This window comes from Octodon degus, unplaced genomic scaffold, assembly GCF_000260255.1.
Source record: "Octodon degus isolate 3935 unplaced genomic scaffold, OctDeg1.0 scaffold00165, whole genome shotgun sequence".
Taxonomy (NCBI): Eukaryota; Metazoa; Chordata; class Mammalia; order Rodentia; family Octodontidae; genus Octodon; species Octodon degus.
In genome coordinates this window covers 4,156,884-4,182,671 of record NW_004524741.1, presented here as the reverse complement: position 1 = coordinate 4,182,671, position 25,788 = coordinate 4,156,884, and the positions used below count along the sequence as shown (strand labels likewise).

At 34.8% G+C, this 25,788-nt stretch overlaps 1 protein-coding gene across 1 annotated transcript; it reads right to left on the bottom strand.

Moving 5' to 3' along the window:
- Positions 1–1,584: 1,584 nt before the first annotated feature.
- LOC101577516 (solute carrier family 7 member 13-like) lies at positions 1,585–22,972 on the bottom strand. Its single transcript, XM_004643101.2, has 4 exons — positions 22,305–22,972; positions 9,023–9,154; positions 5,055–5,416; positions 1,585–1,926 (listed from the first exon to the last, which is right to left on the bottom strand). The coding sequence occupies exons 1-4, from the start codon at positions 22,969–22,971 to the stop codon at positions 1,666–1,668; spliced, it is 1,422 nt and encodes a 473-aa protein (XP_004643158.1). The 5' UTR covers position 22,972; the 3' UTR covers positions 1,585–1,665.
- Positions 22,973–25,788: the final 2,816 nt, after the last annotated feature.

Genomic DNA, 25,788 nt, shown 5'->3' with positions numbered 1-25,788 from the left:
GGAGGACTTTAGGTCATTCCATGCATGAGATTTCCGTGGTTCTCAGAGGAAATCCTGGTCTTTGACATCAGATCAATGCTAGGACTGTAGTAATTCTGGTAATTGCTCCAAAAGACTAAACATATTGGCATAATGAGAGGCATATAAGACATTTACATGTCAGGGAAGAATGCAATTGTTCAAATAAAAGTTTCTTGTAAATGTCTCTTATGTCCAGAGGTGGAACTGGGAGGTAACTATCATAAATATGCAGTTCTCCTCTATGCATTTGCCCATTGATGGCTTTAGAGCTGGATGTTCTGTTCATATGCTGGGACCTTTTGAAAACAGGTGATTGACCAATTCCAATCCCTGAGTGGTGTATCTTTTACTTCCCATCCTCTCTTCTTTTATTTTATTTACTGGATTCCCATGAGCTGATGATATTTTTGTTGCACATCTTTCTATTATACTTTTTCTTCAATGTAACCTATGAGTGATGGCTTCAATGTAACCTATGAGCAGAGAGCCAATATATACCTGTTGTTGTTTAAATTGATGAGGCTGGGCAACTAATTTTGGAACATGAAACCAGATATTGGCTTCTGTTTGTAATATTTTCAGGTTTTTTTTTTTGTTTGTTTTTAGCTTCAAATTTTGGTAAATTCTTTCATTCTCCAATTATGCAAGGTCCTGAACTTCACTGATTATTTTCAATTTCTCTTACAAAGAAAATGCCTTAAAAGGAAGAAAGAATTATTTTAGCTCATGGTTTCAGCAGTTTTAATGGTGGGATTGGTGGTGTGCTGCTGCTCTGCCTGTGGTGAGGCAGAATACTTTGTCAGTAATCATGGAGTGGAGGTCAGGGTCTCTTGATCCTGCCTAGACAATGCAGGGAGAGAACTCAAAACGAGCCAGGAGAATAACTTTCAAAGGTATGTCCCACCTGGATTACTTTCTCTTCCTCTTCTCTGTTCCTAGTGTCCATCACTCCCAACAATATCACCTTCAGGGTTTATTCCTCAGCCCAAGACTATGCAGAATATTTCAGATGCAAACTAGAGCATATATGCTTATTAATTTGTATTTGGAAATCTGTGCTCCTATTTTCTTTCTTATTAGTAAATGTATGTAGATGAGTGTGTGAATTTGTTCTATATATTTACAGTTTTACAGGGGCCCGATTTTTCACACAATTTGAAATTTTAGTGGCTTTTTATTTATACAAGTATTTGTTTATTTTTATTTTTCTTTATTTTTTTTTTTTTTTTGTTGGTTCTATTTCTTTTTTTCCCACAATTTTATTGAGAAACAAATAGCAATAAGACAGCTTCAAATCTGATTAGTAGGACAATTTCAATAATTAATACATTGCATATTGTTGTCTTAGTGGTTATTCATTGTACAAGATGCAGACATGATAGCCTGTTTACAAACATTATTAGAGCAAACATTTCTATTCATTGAATTAAGAGAGTATAGCTGTATATATATCCTAACTATTTTGATTATGCAGATTCAAAGTGGTCGTTCATTGGTATCCCCTTTTTTGCTTAGTTTTGTCATTTAAATATTGAATGTATGTGAATTCAGCAAAATATTCCAAAATAGTCCAGTAATCCATAATAGTAGTGGGTTTTCCATATGACTGGCAATGTCAGAAGTTATTGACTTACAAGTATTTGTTTATAATCCATCTTCTTCTCTACAAATACAAATTTCGTCATCTTCTGAAGGTGAGACATTAAATAATAATTGTAAAGAACAAGTGATTTTCTCAGAAAAAACAGAAACTTGATTAAGGTGAACATGAAGGTAGTAATACAGAACTCCAATGAAAAGAAAGACAAATTGATAAATATGCTCTATATTCAGAGATTGAAAGATTGTCATAACAACTAGAAAGATAGATGAAGCTATAGAAAAATATATCATTGGCATCCAAACCTGGAAGAAAAAAAGAAAAATATTAGTGATGATTTTTTCTTGCAAGTCTTTACAGGCCAAATATTTTACAAGTGAGAGATAATAAAGGCTAGATGACTGCATATACATTTTCAAACAGGTTTAGATGGGTATTTTTATGGGTATTATTAGTTTTATGTCATATGACAACAACTTGATGCATATTAAACATACAATAACATTTTTAATATATTAGTTGCTTTACAATAGATTAAATAATTTATTGCTCAAGACTAATGAAAATTTATGGTTGTAGCAATAACAGACACATTATTGTGTGTCATACCTCAAACAAAAAAAGTAATAATATTATTTCAGCTTAAAAATTGTAACATATCCAGTATTTTATTTAGGAAAAAACAATTAAAATTTTTATGACCTAAGGTACTTTTTTTTTTTTTACTAGTGATCAAACTTAGGAACTTCAGCTTGCCAAGAAGGTGCTAACTCTACATTTTAATGTTGCTTTCAAAATTCATATCTTCAAGAAATGATCACAGAATTTCTTCCTGATTCATTTTGGTATGCTTGACAGTACAGATAAAAAATGGTACCTTTAGAATAGCTTGCTATCACTGTCCATCTTTAGAAATTTGTCTTGCTGATCTGAACTTCATTTGTAAGATGGCATCTTGGATAATATTGATCTTTAAGTATTGGTGACAAATTCATCAATCACATATCTACCTATCTTGCTGAACAAACTGGCAAGCAATGAAGAACTTTTTAACTGTATTTGCAGACCTTTGTTCCTGTGCTGTCAGGATAATGAAACCCTCTATGGAGGGATTCTGTGAAATGTGTGGAAGCAAAAAAGAAAACAGCTCCTCACTGTGTATTTGTTTAACAAATGAACATCTCAAGAAAATTTGTCATGCTGCACATTTGTTCACAGTGTTCGTAGGTAGAGAAAAGTTATTTGTTGAGAAAAAGAGACTGGACGATGTCATAGGTTCGTGTTTGCTAAAATATCACCAGTGGACCTCTCCAAATCAGATAACTGATACTAATGGAGACTGCTATTGAGCAAAGGAGACAGAATTTCTGAAGATGAACATGTAAATACAAAGGAAAGTAAAGACACTCAAGGGTTTCTTTTAATGACTGGCATGAATCATGGGTTTCTTATTTCCGTCCATATCACTTTGTAAGCATGAAGTGTCTTAAGCGATGAGTAACTTTCATTATATTTATTAACTTGATTAAGAAATAAAAACACTCTTGAACTCCTTAATTCATGTGATAGCAAGTTATAGCTCCCTTTGTACAAAGAATGTGAAAATAGGGAAGAGATATGAGGAAGATGAATACGCACAAAGGACATAAAAATGTGGTTCACAAAAATGAGTGTCAGCCAGCTTTATAGCAATTCTGCAAGCAGGACACCATGAGGTTTGTGCAGATCAGTAGTTTAGGAGCAGTTCTGATATTTCTGGTTTTAAGATCAGAAGTTACTTTGCAGATGATTTCTGCAAAAATCATACATTCTTTCCTATGGTAAACATATGAAAAATTTGAATTCTTGCATTAAAATGCTGGCTTGCAATTCCAATTCAGCTCCATTTATGTAGATTAATCAATTTTAGCCTTGGAATTCTCTTGAGCAGAGGTTATTTAAAAAATGCAAATGCACTTGCCTGGTAAGTGCAAGGTCCTGAGTTCAATCCCTGATACTGAAAAAAAGAATGCAGACCACCTGTTTGGCCTGTCTCTGCTTACACCTCATCCGTTCACATTATGTATGCTTCCCTCCTTTTTCAAAGAAAAATCTTCTGTTATATGAAGATTCTTCTTCTCATATATGAAGTTTTCATTATTTCACAGAACACATACACCACCAAAAAATGGATCAATCAGGGACTATTGTCTCCTGTAGGGATTCCCGGAGTTCTGGCCAGAGTGGTACAAACTGTCCAGTGCAGTAGAAGGGAACAAGGAAGAGAGAACAACGCCTGCTCTGCATTCACTGATCTTCCGCATTGATCACATTACCACCTGAGCTCCCTCTCTGGTCAGACAAGCAGTGGCATTTTATTCTCAAGGGAACCGTTAGGCCACTGGGAAGTGCAATTATGAGGATCTCAGATGTGCTCCTTATGAAAGCAGAATGCATGAAGATCAGCAATGGACTTGGAGTGGTGACAGGAATGGTGGGAGCAGCTGCAAACGCAGGTGAACACTAACAGAGCACTCGGACTGCACAGATATCATACTAAATAAATACATGCAGGGTCCTATCGAAACAATATTAGTGACTGGAAAATTACAATTAAGGTGCATCTAGTGATAACCTTTACAGTAACAACTAAGTGGATGTGACCTTCTAGTTGCTGAGAGACAAGGTCAGTGCTGGCTATTATGTCTGATTATAGTGAGCTGTATCATTATACTGTTATATACCTTAATATGACACTGTTACAAAATTTATAATAATTATAATGTTCTTGAATAATATGGAAAACGTCAACCTCCTATCTCCAATCTGTCATAAACTTATCTTTCACAGAAGTGGCCTCTGGCACAAAAAGTGTTGGGTACCACTCATGTAGTTGTTCTCTGTACACTCCACTCTGTGCCTTTTTATAATAATGTGTCTCTCTAGTAAAGGAGCACTACTTAGCAATATATTGGAATGGGCTGAAGTACGGTTCTGTAGGACTCCACTTGCTTAACATGTTTGAGGGTCTTAGAAAAAACTTGAGTTTTATCCACACAAGATACCATAAAATAAACTCTCAGAAGTTACATTAGTTTTTCAGCTAAGTTATACTGCACAGTGCTTCAAATTAGTCAATCTTCACAATTCTATTTTGGGCCTTAATTTCTCCTACAAATAAAACTTTTTCCAGTAAAATCTTACTGCCAGTTGCTGACATTCATGAATGGAATACTTATTTTCCTTATATAAGACAGAATTTCAACATTTACACCAAAATGAATGTAAATGAATAAGGTCAAAAAATGGTCTATAACTGAAAATTTGAAAATGTTGGCCCAATCAGAAGTTATATAAATTGAGACAGCTATTTGGATACACTCACAGAGGTTGAAAAATTTTATCCATAAAGAGGTAGTACTAAATTAATATCAAATTGTCAATTTTAATTTACCTTGTAAGGTCTTGGTAGATCTGGGTTCTGGTACCTTAATTTAAGTATAGCAACCATATTTAGCGCACTTAGAAATGACGATATTAATCCAATATATTTTATTAAATTGATCAAATTTGATGGTATAATAGCAATAGAAGTTGCAATGATTAACTGCATCACAGCTACAGCAGGAGAATGGTGCTTATTAAGCATAGAGTAGATCCGAGGCAATTGTCCTTCTTTGCTTGCAGCATAGATAGTTCTTGATAATGAAAGTATTGCAGAAGAAGAGCTGTCAATTATTGAAGCTGAAATCCCCAGTGAAATGATCCATTGCATGGAAGGGAATACTCTGTCCATCCATGTGACAGCAACAGTATCTACAAACATTAAATAAAATTTAAAACGTCATAGTCATTTTCAAACTTTTGCAAATCCATATGACTTCATTTTTCCTGAATCTATCCCTTTGGTGATACAAATTGACTGCTCCTTAGAAGTGAGGACGTCTCCTGAACTCCTTGCATCAGTTGTGTCCTTGTGTATGTTTTGACTAGTCAAATGCAAATTGTTAACTCTGATTTTTACCTACTTTTAGAGACGTTTTGGAGACGTCTCTTGATCTCTGAATTATCAGAGCTGTAGCCTATGCAAGCCAAGTTATCTCTGGGGATGTGCAAATGCATAAAAGAGATCATCCTTTTGGAAATAGAATTGACCTAGAGCTCCAACTCACTGTGAAATCTTGCACGATGCATTCTTTTTTTTTTTTTTCATTAAACCAGGGAATTAACTCAAGCCCTTGTGCTTGCCAGTGAAGCACTTATTCTTCTGAGCCATCTCCCAGAGCCCTGAACCATTCTTTTAAAGCAGAAGGCCTCACAGGTTGCTCTCAGCCACTGACTGTGGCAGAGAAATGTGAAAACTCATTTACTTGATGCCTAGTGATAGCCAAAGTGCTCCTTATAGACTTGCTAATACATCCTTACATTCTGTGGCTGTCTGAAATATTTTTGTCCATCTTCCCTTTCTAGTTCTTTTTGCTTTGGTCCAAACTTTCTTTATGGCCCCCAATGCTTTCCTGGTTTTCTGCTTGTTTGACTTAACACAAGACTTTCCCCTCACAAAATTTTTGTGCATGTAAACCTTATTGTAGAATCTGCATCAAAAGCTGAAAATTATATCCTTGTGGGATCCCAAAGCACATCCCTTTCCCTGCATAAAATTTTTCCAATAATGAAGGGACCTGCACACCCAGAAATGGCCCCAGCATGCATACATGATCCTATCATAAATTTAGTAAATGCAGAATTTCGATGTCTAATGTTGTTTTAAGTCTCTGTCTTTTTTGGGAAGTTTTCTGTAAAACTGGAATAATTGATATTGTCACTGGTACTATTAGGAAAATGGAAGGATTTTCTTTCAGGATAGACACTGTTTTCTAACTAAATTGTGTAACACATTATAACATAGAATATTATTTTGAATATATATCAAGCATAATACCAAATTGTGGAAAAATTTGTGCAGACATTACACTTCATTGTGGACCACTGTGCAATATAATCAGGTTGTCTTATTACTTGTGGGGTCAGTGTATTTCTAATGAGCACTGGATAAATGAACAGATGAATTATTTCATGTCCCTTTTTAATACCAACTCTTTAATTGATTGTGTGTATTTGTAACATAAACTTCTATCATTTCTTGTAGAGACAATCTAATTTCTCACATGCAAAGACTTTTTAAAAGTGTTAACACTGCTGAGAGATCATTGTCATATTCTAAGTTTATTGACTGTATTTCATATTGTGGTTTTAAAATGTATTTCTCAGACTAGTGTTTATATGAGATGAGACAGACTTTACAGGTGTTGCACTGGAATCATTGTTATTGTCAATCTGAGGTAAAAAATTATATCTGCTACTGAGATTATGGTCATTCTGGGGAATGCCATAGTAGAGTGCCTTGCAGAAGCATGCAGGGGAAGATGGAAGAAAATTAGGCCCAGAATAGGGCTTTTAAAGAACCTGTTGTAGTTAGCTGTAGAGCTGATAGAGTACCATTAGGTCAAAAGGAAGTAGTACTAATGTTAGGGTTGTTGCAGACACTGTGCGAGTGAGATTAGGAAGACAGGCAAGCAAAAAAGACAGCAGAGCCTATTAAAAATCAGTTAATCAGGGCTGGGGAGATGGCTCAGTGGAACAAGCACTTCCATGGCAAGCGCAAAGGCCTGAGTTTAATCCCCAGTTCCAAATTAAAAAAAAATAGTTAATGATTCAATTGTGTCTCTTCTCTCCTCTTAAATTTTTATTATAACTTTTTCCACCAATTTTGCATGCTTATACCTGGTAATCAGAACAATCAGAAGATTATCATGTGCAATACAGCAACCATCATTGAGTCAAAAAAATGCGGTAGTGTTTAGGCCAGAAAGTGGCTCCATTAAGTTTGCGTGTTGTAAGGCTTTCTGTGGAAACTGGCAGGAGACTGGATTGGAAGAGCTCCAAAAATTAAGAGGTTGCTTCAATAAACCAGGCAAGAACAAGAAGGTTCAGACTGAGGCACAGAGTGGGAAAGATGAAGGGAAGGTACTTGAAAGTCAGTGAGGCACATTTGTATAGAACTGCTGACAGTATTCAAGCTGGAGTGTAAGATAAACTCTAATTTCTTCCCTTTTTTCACTCATTAAAACATATCTGTTTTTGGATTTCAGCATTCCTGTGAGACCATAAACTGGTGAATATGAAATGGTAACACATGCATGATTCTTTTCTAATCTTATAATTATCTTATTTTCTAATCAATCCCTTCTTATGTTAATCTATAGAAAATCATTTACAATCATCATTCGACTTTTTGAATCATGGAAAATTATACACATGCTCACATCCCTGTGGGTTTGTTCATGGTCTTATTTGTTTGGGTCGATTGGTAAAGATTCTCATAGGTTGTATTTTTAATGGAAAAGTGTTTGAAATTTAGAGGGGAAATTGGAAAAGTTAATTGGTATTAATACAAGAATTTTCCAGATAACAGCACTTCTTTGTCTATAGGAGTAAATATGCTTAAAACAAACTTTGGTAGAATTTTTTTTTCTGAATTCCTATTGGCAATTTACTTTATAAAATGATTAGACCTTGAATCTTATTCATTCATGTCTACAGGTATGTGTTGGCATTCTGCATGCAAATAATTATTCCCACATCACAGATCTTCATGATGTCTTTGTACTATTATTTAATAGCTGAGCAACCATTTCAGTGATGCTTCGATCTAGTTTGTTCGTCAAGTGCATTGTAGTAGAGAGATGGAGAATATGTTTTCAGAATTAGAAGCCTTGTTTTGACACTTGTTTTCATTAATTACTGGTAAACTCAAATATTTTTCTTTGGGGAGTGCTTTGAACTCCAGGTTTTATAAATTGTTGCCCATATTCACAAATCATTATTATTAATAGGCTGAAGATGAAATTATATCAGTATATTAGGTCATTTGATATTCGGCTTAGAAACTTAAATTTACCCAACTGCAGATGGATGATAGTCACTATGTAACTATTATATCCTGAATTTCAGATTTTTTATCTAACAAATGGGGATGGTAGTGCCTATTTGAAACAGATGTAATGAATATAGAAATCTATGTGTGTCCTAAATAATAGACTATCTAAAAAGTGCATAATTCTTTCTTAGTTGAGTTTCCACAATCATTTTCTTTGTACACCTCCTTTTTACCATCTCATGTTCCTTCCTTTACTCTTCTTCCTCTCTTTGCTTATTTCTCCCTATTTCACTTATATCTACTCTCTTAGTATTTATCAAATGATTGTTTCTTTTGCATGATTTAAGTTGATACTCTTGGATTCTCTCACAAGAATAAACCATGAACACATTTTATTTATATAACTAAATGTGAATCAGATAGATGTACTCTGTATTTAATTAGGTAGTTGTGATTATTTCCCTCATTCACACAAAGCATACCTGAAGAGATGATTTCCTTTGGTGTCAAAACTGTCAGGAAGGATATATTTGTCAGTAAGTATATCACAGTCACTGTGGACAAAGCAGAAATCAGAGATCTGGGAAGCGTGCGAGCAGGATTTTTCACCTCTCCTAAGAAACACAAAAAATTAGAGGATCAAATATTGCTTAAATGTTGAGTTGCTTCTACTACAAAGGAGAAAACTCAGTTATTCCAATATTATTATTGTCTCATCTTTCTGATCTGATCCTGCTTGGATCAAGTACATAATTTTACAAGTTTGCATTTTTGATGATTTTTATACAAATAAATTTTGTAAACTTTCCAAAGTCCTATTAGTTATATTTAAGAGAAAGACATTTAATTCTTCTAGTGATGAGTAAGTAGAACTTACATCAGGGATGGTGTTTTTCTGTTCTAAATAGTCCTGAGGATATTGTCATATGTGGTACTGAAATGAATGTATTGATAGTTCTGAAAGCCAGTATAAATCTTTATTGTATAATTCAATGTAAGAAATATGTCATGGTGGTTACATATTAATATTGTACTTTTAACATCAGTTAACACACCACCTTTATAAAATTAAGTCACAAACCATCTATTTGCCTAGACAGACTGGAGCCATTCTTAAGCATGGAAATCTACTTAGGGCCACTGTATCTTAACCCACAAAAATCCAAATCTCCATTATTACTGTTATATTTATGTACATGGAGAACATGTAGGATTAATTGCTATAGCTTTCTTTCTCTGATACAGTGCTCCACAGCGTTCTGTACACATGTAATTGTCTTTGTAATCACAGGATTGATCTATCCCAAAATAAGGATAATCATAAAATGTGATAGCCCGCCAAGCCAATGTTTCATGAAAAGGTGTCTTACAAAGAAAATGAAATTTCTCTGGATCTTCAGAGCTCTTCTAAAATGTAGTTTTCTCAATATCTTTGCAGGAGGTATATATTGTATCATTTACCTGTGAAAGACAACTTGTTATCTAATGAGACTTTTCTAAGTTTATGTTTTGAGTTTATTACTTTTATTTATTACATGATTTCAACATAGAATGATAGATTAACTTCATGAAATGGGTACGTCTACATATCATATTTCTATTCCTTTAATTTCTGCCTCCATCCACCCTATTTTACTTTTTCACCTTCAGGTTTATTTATTTATTTATTTATAGCAGAAACGATGATTGAACTCAGGCCCTTCCTAACAGCCTTCCTTTAGCCACTCCAGTTCTGACTCTTATGCTGTTGGCAATAACACTTATGTGGGCTTCTCACATTCAGTACCACAATAGTTCTATTCACCTGTGTGCATAAGGTTGAATGCTAATTATTAATGCACTACCATCCCCTTTTCCTTGTGTATTAGGATTTGTTTTATGAAGTTATGTGTGCTGGTATTTTGTGCATGTATGTTTAAAATTATTACTTTTTTCTCTAGAGTTCCTGTAACTAATATATATTGATCATCTTTTCTCTTTTAATCAGTCTTTGCTTGAAATCTAATTTATCTTAAGTTGGTTAGCAAGTTATACTTCTGGGTTCCCACTGCATGGAATATTGTTTTATATCCTTTATTTTTTATTTTAAAGAGAATAAAAAATAATAGATAAAACAGTAGAAATGATAATCAATTTCAAAACATCGAACCCCGAGAGGGTAAGTATTCAAGAATGGTTATTGTATTGCACACTGTGGTGTTCAGTGAAGTTGCACAGAATACCAGATACATGCATATAAAACTGGTCAAAGTAAAATTTTAAGCATCAATTGACATCATTAAAAACCTCTTAGCAATTAGTAGTATAGGGAACCTCCTTCAGTGACAGGGCTTGCATATGTGACTGGCCATGAGAACCTCCTGCAGCAGAGAGGCCAGGCATGTGGACTGGTCACCAGAACCTCCAGCGGACAAGTCTAGCATGGAATACTAACTTGGAAATTCCTGCAGAGAGCCTAGGATAAAGTCTCAGCCAGCTAAACCAGGAGCAAAACATCTACCCAGTGGAGCACAGTGGGTTCACTTCCGCATACCACAGCAGGAAGAAGTTGAGCACAGAAGCCAGACTCAAGTTCAGCTAGATGAGTTTAAACTTGGTAGATCCAGATGCAGTAAGCTGAGGCACACTGCTATACTAGTATCTATGAGAACATTCTCTCTCTCTCTCTCTCTCTCTCTCTCTCTCTCTCTCTCTCTCTCTCTCTCTGTGTCAACAGGTACAGTGGTAAACTAGTCTTCCTGGAGGACTTCAGGTACATCAAGGGGAGGTGACCAAATGAAACTTAAAGGAGCAACTTTAAATACAAATTAACAGCTTAGTATTCTTTTAGTTACACAGTCATAATGTTTGCTCTTATGATTTAAAATACAAACCCATTAGTTACAAAAGTTTGCCAATTGCTAAATCGTATTACCCATCATAAACATTACTAATTTTAGTACTCTAAGTAGAACAGTATGTTTGCCTTTACTACTACTATATTTGATCTCTCTTGGGTAAAATATCAGAAGATGTTGGGTAGTAACTGCACCAAAGCTCTACAAAACAGGTCAGAGATGAGTGTCAAATAGAAACCAGTATCTCACTCTAATAAATAGAGAGGTCATATCCTTGGGGCACACAAAAAATAAAAATCTTTGACACAGAAGAGACATGTCAATTACAAACTATATAGAGAGGCACTGGTCAAAGTGATGTAGCTAACTATTAAAAACTTCAAAACAACAAAAAAGAAACTCAGAAATCAAATTACATAATTTTCTCTGAAATATAAAATGACAAAGAGAAGGAGAAAAAGGCATCCTCAGTCCAAACCCAACCAGAACAAATGCAGTAGACACTAGTATAGAAGAAATTGGAAGTAACACACCCGAAATCTCTGAAATAATAGCATATGAAGTAAATAAATAATTGCAGAAAGGTAAAGAGGAAATCAGATAAGAAATAATCTCCCAAGTGAAAAAAAGAGCTGATAACTATAACGAAGCAATTACTCAATGCTTCCAAAGAAGACACTGATTAAAAAATAGAGGAGATTAGAAAAATGACAGAATCCTTGAATGAACAATTTAAGAAAGAAATAGATTTCATGAAAAAGATTCAAAGAGATACAAAGGAAATTAAAAGCTCAATCATAGTCTGGGAAAATCATTAGAATGAAAGTGAAGATAGACTTTCAGATCTTGAAGACACCATTGCCACATGTCAGAAGGTAAGAAAATATCTCTTAAAAACAACTAGGATGCAAGAAAAAATAATTCAACATTTGCAAGACGATGAAAAGTTGAACAACACAAGACAAATAGGGATCAATGAGAAAGAAGGAATCAACATAAATGATATAAAAACAATATGGGCAGAAGTAATAGCAGAAAACTTCCCAAATATAGGGAAACAATCTGACATTCAGGTAACTGAAGCATACAGAACTCCAAATAGCATCAACCCATAAAAAACAATGCTGCATATAATAGTAAAGATCCCAGAATTCTAGCACAAGAACAATATACTGAAAGCAGCTAGAGAAAACAAACAAACAAAAAAAGATCCTTATTTTTTAAAATATTTTTTTAATTTTTTTCTTCATATTCTGTTGGGACTTAAAATATAACATATCAATACTTGGTGGAAAATACCTGGCCCATGTTATGTCTAAGGTGTTTGATATTCAGACTGATAGTGAGGTTAAGCTCAATTGCATATGTTGTAGGGTAATAATAATAAGCTTTTCTTCTGGAGGGTTAACAACCTAAGTTTTCAGAGCAAAAATTAGAGAAAAAGAAGGGCTGCAAGGACAGCCAACACTTTGGCTCTAGCCTTTCAAGGTCAGTGAATACTCAGGACATAGGAAAACCTGTACTCTAACATCATGTAACTCAGTGGTGTCCTAAATTTTCAGATCAAGGAGATTATGGGGCCACAGAGGAAAGTGATCAGCAATGTAGAGTGTGTCTAAGGATAGTCACATGGAGAGAAAACATTCTCTTAGGCTTTCACAGAGTTTAAATTGGTTAAGCAATGGCCGTGACTCATCCAAATAGCTGACACCGACAAAAGATCTACAAACTGCAGTACAGGGTTTCAGGATAAATCCTGAAGGGATTTGACTGATATTATGAGATACAAAAGTTGTATTTCTTGTTATGTAGGTCTTACTTTATCTTGGTCTTAACCATCCAGCAGAAAAGAATAAAAATGAGGTATAAAAATAAAGCCATATTAATATGCTGAGCTGTAAAAGACTCAAGTCAACAACTTCTGACATTGCCAGTCTTATGGAAAACCCACTACTATTATGGACTTTTGGACTATTTTGGAATATTTTGCTGAATTCATGTACCTACAATATTTAAATGACAACGGAATATCATTCTCTTGCAAAGCTAAACAAAAAAGGGCATAGAAATGAACAATCATTTTGTGTCTGTATATTCAAAATAGTTAGGATAGACATACAGCTACTTTCTCTTAATTCAATGAATAGAAAGATGTGTCCTAATAGTGTTTTTGGACAGCATATCATGTCTGTATCTTGTACCATGAATAATCACTAAGACAATATGCAATGTATTAATTATTGAAACTGTTCTATAATTGGTTTTGAAACTGTCTCATTGCTATTTGAGTCTCAATAAAATTATTAAGAAAAAGAAAAAAAACAGATCATATTTAAAGGAAAACTCATCAGTATAACAGCAGATTTCTTTTCACAAACCATCAAGTCAAGAGGATCATGGAGCAAAGTACCACAATTCTTGGAAGAAAAGAAATTCCAACCGAGACTGATATAAATGCAAAACTCTCTTTCAAATTTAACGGAGAAGTTAAATGCTTCCATGACTAAAAACAAGTACAAAAACTCATGATGAAAAAGCCAAACCTACAAAGACTACTAAAATATATTCTAGAGAGTGTCAAAATGATCATACACCCACGAATGAGAATGAAAAAAACCCATCAAAAAGGACAAACAATTAAACAAAGGAGAATATAGGTAAACAATAGCAGAAAAATAGCATGTCAAACATAAGACAAAATATCTCAGTTATAACCATCAATGTAAATGTACCCAATTCACAAATTAAAAGAAAAAGACTGTCAGAGTAGATTATTATTATTTATTTTTTTGGCAGAACTGGGGATTGAACTCAGATCCTTGTGCTTGCCAGGGAAACGCTAATTCCACTGAGCCATCTCCCTGGCCCCTGTCAGAGTAGATTAAGAGACAAAATCCAACAATAAGCTATATAGAAGAAACATATTTAACTCATAAAGGAATTCATATTTAACTCATAAAGACTGAAAATCAAAGGATGGAAAACAGTATTATGTGACCTAAGACCTCAGAAAAAATCAGGTATAGCAATCCTCTTTGCTGATAATCTGAACTTCAAACTAAGAATAATGAAACAAAATAAAGAAGCCCACTACATCCTGGTTAGAAGAAAAATACAAGAGGAAGATATAATAGTCATAAATATGTATGCACCAAATTTGGGAGCAGCAAGTTTTATAAAACAAATTTATTGTACATGAAAAATCTACTATTCAACACCACAATCTTAACACCCCTTTATCTCAAAACTTAGGTCCAGCAGACAAAAAGATTAGAAAAGAAGTAGCAGAACTGGACCAGACCTTTGAACAAATGGACTTAGTGAATGTACACAGAGTATTCCACTCAACATTTAAATGAACTTTCTTTTAGATTCACATGGAATGATTTCTAAAATAGACCACATACTAGTTCATATGTCTTTCTTAAATATATGCAAGAAAACAGAAATCATCCCTTGTATGTTATCTGACCACAGTGCAATGAAACTGTGGTCAGATAACATGCATGTGATAACTTCTGCTTTCTGGCATATACTTAAGCATGACCTATGGACTAGTATGTGGTCTATTTTAGGAAATGTTCTGTGTGCAGCTGAAAAAAATGTGTATTCATTTGTGATTGTGTGGAACACTTTGTATATGTCCACTAAGTCCATTTGTTCCAAGTTCTGTTTCAATTCTCTACTTGTTTCCTAATTTTTCCTCTGCTTGACCTATATTTTTGGGATAAGCGGGTTTTAAGTTCTCTTGTTCAGATTGTGTAATTGGATATTAGATTTTTAATGTCCATTAATATTTGTCTTATATAGTTGGGTAATCTCATGTTTGGTGCATACATATTGATATTTGTTACCTCTTCCTCTTGAATTTTTTCCCTACCAAGTATATAGTGGCCTTCCTTATTTCATTTGATCATACTTGGTTTGAAGTTGAAACTGTCTGAGAATAGGATTGCTACCCTTCCTTTTTTCTGACTGACTTTCATACTTTCAGTATGAATTTCTTTATGAGTTAAGTGTGTTTTTATAGCATATTGTTGAATTTTGCTCACTAAGCCATTCTGCCAGTCTATTTCTTTTAATTGGTAAATTGAATTTACCCTTTACATTAATGGTTATAATTCAGATGTATTGACTTATGATTGACATGCTATTTACCTTCTGTTGTTTACCACTTTTTATTCTGTGTTTAATTGTTTGCCCTATTTGGTGGGTTCTTTCCATTCTCATTCATGATGTTTTGGTTATTTTGTTTCCTCTTTAGAATATCTTTTAGTAATCTGCGTAGGGTTGGCTTTGTCATCTTGAAATTCTTAATTTGTTCTTTGTCATGGAAGTATTTCACTTCTCCATTATACTTGAAAGAGAGTTTTGCAGTGTATAGTAGTCTTGGCTGGAATTTGTTTTCATAGAGGACTTAAGTACTCTGTTCCATGCTTTTTAAATTTTTATTTATTTTTTATTTTCCATAGTTTTATTGAGAAATAAATAGCAATGAGACAGTTTCAAATCAAATTGCTGGGACAGTTTCAATAATTAACACATTGCATACATTCTTCCTAGTGGTTAATTGCTGTACAAGATGTGGACATGATATCCTATTTGCAAACACCATTAGAACAAATCCTTCTATTCATTAAGAGAATGTAACTATATATCTATCCTAACCACTTTGAATACACAGATACAAAATGGACATTCATCTGTATCCCCTTTTTTTTTTATTAAGTTCCGTTCTTTGAATATTTGACTTCATGGTTTCTGAGAAGTCTGCTGTTATTCTGATGGGTTTTCCTTTAAATGTCATCAGCTTATTTTCTCTAGTAGCTTTTAGTATATTGTTCTTGTGCTGGATATCTGGGATCCTATTACATATTTGGGTGTGTTTCTTATTGGGTTGATGTTATTTGGAATTCTGCATGTTTCCATTACCTAAATGTCAGTTTTTCCACTGTATTTGGAAAGTTTTCTGTTATTACTTCTGCCCATATTCTTTTTATATCATTTGTATTGACTCCTTCTTTCTCATTGATCCCTATTTGTCTCACATTGTTCATCTTTCATCCCTTGCAAATGAATTATTTTTTCCTGTCTTACCTTTTCACTAGCTGCAACAGTATCTTCAAGATCTGAAGCTCTATCTTCACTTTCATGCAAAATTTTTCAAGCTTGTGATCTAGATTTTAGTTCCTCTATACCTCTCTCTGCTTCATTCATTGTATTTCTTTCCTATATTGCTCATTCAAGGCTAGCATTGTTTTTCTATACTCCTTTTTATCATTGTCTTCTTCAGTAGCAGTTATTCTTTCATTATAGTTATCCTCTTTTTTTTACTTGCGAGATTATTTGTGATCTGTTTTCCTCTATGTTTGTGCAGTTGATTCTTTAGTTCAGCTGTTATTAATTCAGAGATTTCTTTTCTCATTTTAAAGATTATTTCTGATCTGATTTCCTGTGTACCTTTCTTCAGCTGTTTCTTTACATCAGACACTATTAATTCAGACATTTCAGCTTTGTGATTCCCAATTTCTTCTGTGCTAGTGTCTCCTGAATTGTTTTGGGTGGACTCTGTGCATGAGATTGCATTTTTCTCCTTCTCTGTGTCATTTTGCATGACACTGGCCTCTGACCTTTGGTGCAGAGCTTTGGTGCAAAGCTCTTTACCCGTAGCACCTACCAAGATTTGAATGTGGATTTTCAAAGTTTGAATTCATCCCAACGTGCCTGGCTTGAGTCTGACTGCTGTGCTGAGCTTCTTCCTACTACAGCCTGTGGAAGTGAACCCACTGTGCCCCTGTGGAAAGATTTTCTGCTCTTGAATTAGTTCGGTGGTTCTGGCCCCTAGCCTTCTCTGCAGGGATTTAAGCTGCAGAGTTTCAGCCCAGGCCTGTGTGCTAGGCCTGTGCTGGTTCTGGAGAGATCCAACGGGTGCAGCCAAGTGGAAGTTCTCTCACACACATGCTTGGCCTCTTTTGGATCTGAAGGTGTCTTAACAGCAGAGTGGATGATCTCACTCACATCCCAGGCCTTTTCTGGGTCTGGAGGTGTTAGGCCAAAGCAGTAGTGGAAGCTCTCACACACTCATCCTGGACTGGGTCGGGAGGGACCCAAAAATACTACATTTTTTCATCCAATCCTCAGGTGATGGGCATTTTGGTTGCTTCCAAATGATGCTGCTCATTAGATGTGTGAGTACAATGTGTATAGGCATCTAAATATAATAGACTGCAGACAATAAAAGGCTATTACAATTTGCATTTTCTGCAAGAGTATTGCTATTTCTATTACCTCTATTCTTTTTATGTTTTTCTTTTTTTTCACTGTTATTATTATTTTATTTTTACTTTTAAAATTAAATGTATTGAGAAACAAATGGCAGACATTGGATTATTTTGCTGAATTCGTGTACCTACCATATATGAATGACAGTGGAATACCCATATCTGACACAACTAAACAAAAAAGGGGATACAAATGAAGGACCATTTTGTTTCTGTATCTACAAAATAGGATAGATATCCAGCTTCTTTGTCTTAACTCAATGAGAAGAAATATTTGTACAAATAGAGTTTGGACAGAATGTCATATCTGCATCTTGTGCTATGAATAACCACTATGAAGACAATATGCAAATTATTTATTATTATTATTATTATTATTATTATTATTATTATTATTAGCAGTACCAGGGATTGAACTCAGGACCCTGCGCTTGCCAGGCAAGCACTTATTTTACTAAACTATCTCCCCAGCCCTCTCTTAATCATTGTAACTGCCCTATTAACCTGTTTTGAAACTGTCTCACTACTATTTGTTTCCCAATAAATTAATAAAAAATAATTGAGATTACTTTTTCTAGATTAACTAGTTCAATGTGGTTCATCTCAGTATCAGGCAAAGTCTCTGGACAGGAGCAAAATGCATAAAAACTTTCTACCAAGCCATAACGCAAATCATCTGGAGTCGAACAACCAATACAGTCCTTCTTCATAGCAGAAACCCTGCCCAGGCTCTTTACAGGCAGGCTTTCTATCAGCATTCTGGTATTCTGAGCTCTGAACAAAATTTCCTATACAGAAGAACCAAAGACATTCCATCTCTTCACTAGTAGGTGACATCTCCAAACATTTCTAATCTATTCCAATATGCTAGTCCCTAAGGCTCTTTAACATCATGGTCAGGTAGACACAGAAGCAACCCCAATTCCCTTGTACAAATTTCTGTCTCAGTTACTTTTCACTTGTTGCTGGGACAAAATACCCAATACCAAAATTTAAGGAAGGAAAGCTTTACTTAGCTCACAGTTTGTGGAGGTTTCACTCTATACTCATCTGGCTCTCAGGAAAAGTAGCACATGGCAGAGGGCCGCAGTACATGGCAGGAGAAAACACGGAAGGGTTAAGGGTTGGGTAGCAGATGTAGCTTTTCACCTGCTTCTCTCTCCTCCTTATATTATAAACAAGCTACCCTGAGGCTGGGAGTGTAGAACTCACACAATGTCCATGTCTACCTCTTGCACAGGATGAGGATGTTTGTAAAGTAAGGATCCTGGCTCTCTGCTGTCACTTAATTAAACTTCTAAACTTCTCAATTTGATACAATGTATCAACCAGTATACCATGACAATGTCCCACATGGGATATTTTGGCCTAAAGCCCACACCAATATCTGATGCATGTATTTTCAACAGATCTTTGCTTTGAAGGCCTAAAGGTCCATGGTGGAAGCTAGAAATTCTGTGCCAGTGGATGAAGGATGAGTGACAGCAGGCTGAGGTATCTGTACTTGTGCCAGGAACTCACATTCACATTAAGGATCACAGTTTCCTGAAAAGTACCACAGCCATTCTCAGCAACAAGTTCCTGAACTCACATCAAGAAAGCCAGCATAACAAGCTGCTCCAAGAGAAGCAACAGCACCACCTGATCCTTTCCTGTGGTCCTTTTTATGTCATTAGTAACAGTTCTCATTTGGGCCTTCCACAACCAGGATCATATTTGTTCAATTTAGCTGGGTGATGCAAGTGACCATGAGTTTTCAATCCAACACAATGTACCTAAAATGCTATATGTAAATATGTGGACATTAAGATAAATATGGAGAGACCTGAAGAAGTCAAAGATTCCAGGGATATGAAATGTTTGCTCAACTAAGATATAGAATAGGAGCCAGTCCAAAAGACTGGTTGTGGAGGCTGCAGCCTGCAAGACCATTGGAATGGAGTCTTCCAAACCCTTTTATCCCCAGTACCAAAAATAAATAAAAATTATAGATGTATGGTGTTAGCAGAATACTGATCTTGATTTAAGAAGGGGTTAAGAAAGAGATCGAGATTTGGAGTTGGGGAATGGAATGAAGAAACAATTATGTATCATGTATATTTATCAACTGCTCACGATGAATAAAATCATTATTTACTGAAGTTATGTGCCAAAATATAAATACATTTTAAAAAATCAGGTATGAAATAAGACAGTCCTTAAAGGAGATATTTTTGATGCCAAACTTATATAGAGTGAGATGACTCAACTTGATTTGCTTGAGACCTGCCAAAGGAACATATAACTTCTGAATGTGTTTGGTTGGAATATGGACTCCAGAGTTTTCACTCTATAGGTGGGCCCAGGACTCCTCCTCACTTGCACTCTCCCCCTGTAAATATTATTGTAAATATTGCTACACCAAATTTAACAGCTACATTTTAGACAATGAGAAGCTGGCCATGAGAAATATTTGCAAAAGAGCTGTTTTTGCTCTGCTTTTTTTCTCTTAAATGATTTTTAACAACAATGAAATGTAAAAATGCTTTGTACCTGGGGAAGAGAATTTGGGTTGAGGAGAGGAGAAGGGTTTCAGGAAAAAGAGAAATACAAATATATCATGTACAGTTACACATTCTCTGTGATGAAGATGATAATTATATATATCTAAAATGTTCTCATAAACTTAATTATAGAAAAAGGAAAATATTTTTGCATGCACCATTGTGAGATGTGAGTTTATGTTAGAATTTAAGGTGGTCTTTTATAAATGTTATAGAACATGTTTTCAAAGAGGGGAAGTCCATGTCATGTACCTTTCATAACACAATTCCCTGTAAAACATATATAGTAAAATATTCAATTTTTTTCACAGAAATAAGCACTGCAAACTACATAATATTTGAACAACCTCTCCAAACTTTCACTTTGTAATGCTTTCTACCTGTCAATCTATCTTTGTCATCTCTTCATTCATTCCAGAATTTACACCATGCATTGTTCCTGCTTTGATGGTTTTGTACCTTGTCAATTCTGTCTATCAAATAATCTTCCCTGAATGTGCACAATAATCCCTCCCATAGTGCTGGAGTTTTTATTTTTAAAAATTAAGAGGATCTGTATAGTTTAGATATATGTAACTATCATAGTCAACCTAAAGCATTTGTATCTTTATATGACGTGTCTTGGTTCATGTTTTTTCTTTACAATCCTTCCCCTGCCTACAACCACTTTTCTCTTCTGATTGAGAAACATTTGTTTTCACGTTATTCTTCTTTTATCATTTTTACTTTTCTATCCCTCTTTTCTTTCTTTTGCTTAGACAGTTTCTCCATAGCTCTAAGTGTGTATTGTATGTTTAGTTCATTATTTTTTCTGAAATACATAGCAAGACTCCACCTCAAAAATACACAAAAGGTTTCCAAAGATATTGTGGATAATGCATTATGTAATGTCTTTCATAATACTTAATGTCTCATTATAGAGTTTGTGAAAGGAATAAAATAAGTTGTGTTCTAGTTAATCTCTTCTTTGTTCCAGAGTGTTGTATAACCACGTCTCAGTTACTCTTCTCTCTTTGCTAGAACAAATACCTCAAAATGAAGGAAGGTAAGGACTATTTAGCTCACAGTTACTGGAGTTTTCAGTCTTCACTCAGCTGGCACCGAGACAGACTAACACATAGCAGAGAGCATTTCATGGCAGCAGCAAAGAGCAAGAGAGCAAATGGGAGGAGTAGTGGCAGCAAAGAGTGTAGCCTATGTTATGTTACAGCTATATGCCCCAGGCTGGGTGTCGTACTCACATCCATAACCCAAGTAGCACTCACACCCATAATTTCAGTGAATCATGAGTTAATCAAAAGCTCAAATAGTCTGACCAATGACTACATGAGGCTTTGGGGGATGAAGTAGACACAAACCATAAGAAACCATTGACAATTTACCCAATTCTGGTAATGTAGTTGGATCCATTCTATAGTAAGTGTCACACTGGTACAGAACTATGAAAATTTATTCACAGGGAATCAGTATCATTGTAGCAGTCTCACAAAGCATTTTAAGAATTAATATAGTGAAATGAAGCAGGTAAAAGAATGTTCTACACAATTAAATACTAACATAGGAGGAACCAAATGACATAGTATAAAGACAATACAAAGAGGTTTATTTTATAAATGCTGGTCATATATACAACTACACTATGTAGTATTTCAAAGTAACTAAGTAATAAAGTGGGCCTACTCCATTCATTTGGTGTAGTTCTGCATAGAAAACTAGATTTTGTGGTAAGGGTAAAATAGTACTAATCTTTAAAAAATACCTTACACTTACATAGCAAGATGATTATTAAGATGTGTTACTTGTATAACACTTAAAATGCCTCATAATGCCAGATTAAAATGTAACAACACATAGGGGCCAAAAAATTTCTCATGCATATTGAAGCATTTCAAAAATTCTCAAATATATTTAGGGGCATAAACTGAAAAACAATGAATTCTCTGTAGTCTATGTGAATGTCTATATATGAAGGTCCAATGATGCTCAGACAGTAAAGAACAGATTAAATTTCATTCCAGAAATGAAGTGTACCAGATTTAATCATCCCCATCTCTGCCAAATAAAACTACACGTTATACATAATTTTTAAAGACAGCACTTTACCTGCCATGTTGATCAGTAGTGCACTTCCCGTGTATGCATAGAATCCTTGGAGAATGGCTTCTGCAGTTTGTGAGGCATCAGGAAGTTCAGCATCCAAAGTGTTCTGAAACCTGGACACGTTCTCCTTTTTCCCACTCACTAACAGCACAATCCCAGTCAGCGAAATGAAGCAGAGAATAGCCATCTTCATCAAAGCACTGATAGTTTGAAACCAGGACACTGTTTTCAACCCCTGAATATTCAGAATTCCCAATGACCACAAAATGGCCAAAGCTAGGCATTTCTTTGGTAGCTCTGGAGGTGAGCACCCAGGATAGAAAGGCTGAATTAGATAGCTTGCTACCAATAAAATTTGCATGGCCAGTCCTATGAAATAAGCAAAAAGTTTGATCCAAACATAAAGGAATGCAACAACAGCCCCAAAAGATCTTTTAAGGAGAAAATAACTTGCTCCACTGGCAGGAAATGTGGTCCCTATCTCTGTATTACAGAGGCCACTGATCATGTTCAATATGCCACAAAGGGCCCAGATACTCAAGGAGACAGGAATGTTCAGTGAGGAGTACTTCAGTACCCCCTTAGGAGATATAAATATTCCTGCTCCTATGATGGAGCTATATAAGAAGATATTTCCATGGAATAATCCTATTGTTCTTGAGAGCTGCATGTTTCTGCCTTTCCCTGTACTTTTAATCCTAATATCTAAACATAAGTCTTTATGATAACTTCTTTTATAGTTTCTCTTGATTTAGTAAGCCTCCTCAGGAAATGATATTCTATCAACAGTAATCCATTTCATCCTTATGCTAGTTTTTGTTTGTTTTTTTATTTAACATTTAACTCTGCTGGTCTGAGTGAAGTGGTGTTCATTACTTAACTTAGTTTGCTTTTACAAAAGATTAACTTTGGTTTTCTTTCTTTACTATTTTGTGTTCTATTCCTAAATCCAGTATTGAAATAATTTACATGTAAGTTGTTATTGTTTTAAAATCAAGTGTACCACTGAACAAATTAGTCGACAAACTAAGAATGTGAGGTTGCAAATGATTTAACAGGGTGAAATCCCTGAAAGGAGGTAGAACACTGGTGTTGAACTGAATCCATTCTGTTGACTGTCGTTGATAAGACTCAGGGAAAAGTGGTTGTGGAAGAAAATTGCATTTATTAGAGAATCCTGTCTTTGAGAGGATGTAGGAACTATAGAATTTGTGAGAAAAAGATCTTCTTATAGATCACATGAATGCTTTTGGTCTAGTCCAGGGAAGGAAAAGATTTTCATGGGACAATAGAGAGGAAAGCTGCATACTAATCAGGTTGTTTACAGCCAAGGAGGTCCCCACACTATTGTTTTGACACCACTGATGGAAAACAGTTATCTATCATTACTTCCAGAGACATGTTTCTGTACCTTTCAGATAAAAATTACTATAGTGTAAGTCAAATATTACAGGAATTTATAAGCTTTAGTTTGGTTGAACGGTACATATAAAGAATAAAGGAGGCTATTAGATATTCTGATGTTATCTGTTGGTCATCAAGTGTTCTTGTTTCTGTGAATAAAACTCATCTTTGAAATCATCATAATATTTATAATTATTCTTAAAATTTGGAATACTAAGCCAAATGATGTTTATCTCCCTGTCACATTCATAAAAAGGTTATACAGCATTACAATACTGTTATTAGTTCAGAGTGAAATATAATTTTATGTATTTGTGCTTAGATAATTATTCAATTTAATTGTATTTTTACTCTTTTTGAGACAAGGTTTTATTATGCAGTTCAGGCTGGACTTGAAATCACCTTGTACCCTGGACTGGCTCTAAAGGATTTGTGATCTTTTTTACCTAAGCCTTCTCCATGCTGGGATTTCAGACATGTGCTATCATACATTTCAGTAACTTTATTTTACAGAATAGGATTTCTTGTTAATCAATGAGACATTAGTTCAGATGAGAGCAGAGTGAGTAATAATTTTGTGCTATTTGGTTTTAACTGGTATTTCTATGTTGACCCTGAGATTATATAAAAGCACTTTATTGCTAAATGCAATGGAGGTAATATTTTTTACCAATCTCTAAATCTATAGATTTTACTTCATGAAATGTGCTAGGATTATTATCGCATAAATGTATTGATCAATTAATTTTATAAGACACAACTTTGGGGAAATTTGTTTTCTTTTTTTAATTTTTTTTTAAATTTTTATTTATTTATTTATTTGAGAGAGAGAGAGAGAAAGAGAGAGAGAGAGAGAGAGTGTGGCCAGCTCAGCCCACCAGGGGGCAGGGTTGGCTGGCATGTGGTGCTGGGGGATTGAACCGCGGTCCCTGATGCTTTTGCCAAGCTTGTTCCAAGTAGGTGCTTCAGACCACTGAGCCATCTCTCCAGCCCCGGAAATTTGTTTTCTTTAGCTGTTTTTCTTGTGTTTTGAATTCTCTGGCTCTGGGCCAATCTCCACTCTTCTGAGATCTGACTGTTGGCTGTTGCTAGTCTTCATGCAACACTAATCCACCTCATTTCTGACATGTGAGCTATGTCTCAGTTCTCGAGGTTCCCTGTCTTAGTTTCTCAGTCTCAGAAATTGTAGGCTCACATCAGGAAATCCATGACATCCTTTGGACAATGGAAACTGCCTTCTGTTTGTTTGGGTAGAACTACTGTACTCATGCCCTGAGGGAGGGTACTTCTCACACCTGATTGTCTGGTGAAACTGACTTCTTCAGATTCCAGTCCATATAGTACTGACATCATGCAGTCTAAGTACTTTAAGTCTTAGTTACTTCCCTTAGCAAAATATCCTCTAGACTTATACAATCTGCTGCAACAGACATGATTGCATTCTTTATAAAACCTGAATAATAATTTCTAATGGTTATTATAAATCATTTTATAATCTATTAATCTAACAATAAAAATCTATCGTGTCATAGGTAGACCGTTGACAATGATATAATAATTATGCTAATGGAGAATAATTCTTCACTATACCAAATTTTTATATCTTTTCATGTATCCAGAAATGAGGAAATAATATTGTTGCTTGTGGCAGTTTCATTTTTAATTTTTGGAAAAATCCTCATAGTGATTTCTGTATTAACTTTTATCACTTTTCTTTGTGAGCATCAGTATATGTGAATGTTCTGTTCCTAATTTCTTTTCCACTTTTACTTATTGACTTTGTTAAAGGTCATTCCAACAAGTATGACATGATAGCTGACTGACTTTTCTTATTATTATTATGACATCTGACATGTACAATTTGTCTTTTATTCAATTATGCATTTGCTATGATCAATGAATGTATTTCCATGAGCAAAATCATGCAACTTTTTCCTCCATTTTTTCTCTCCTAATTCCTTTTCCTCTCTTCTACCATCTTGTGATGTATCTGCCTCACTAGAGGCTGACCAGATCAGACCAATCAATTTTGTTGTTCTTATTTCTTATTTTCATACTAGGGATCTAACACAGGAACGTGTGC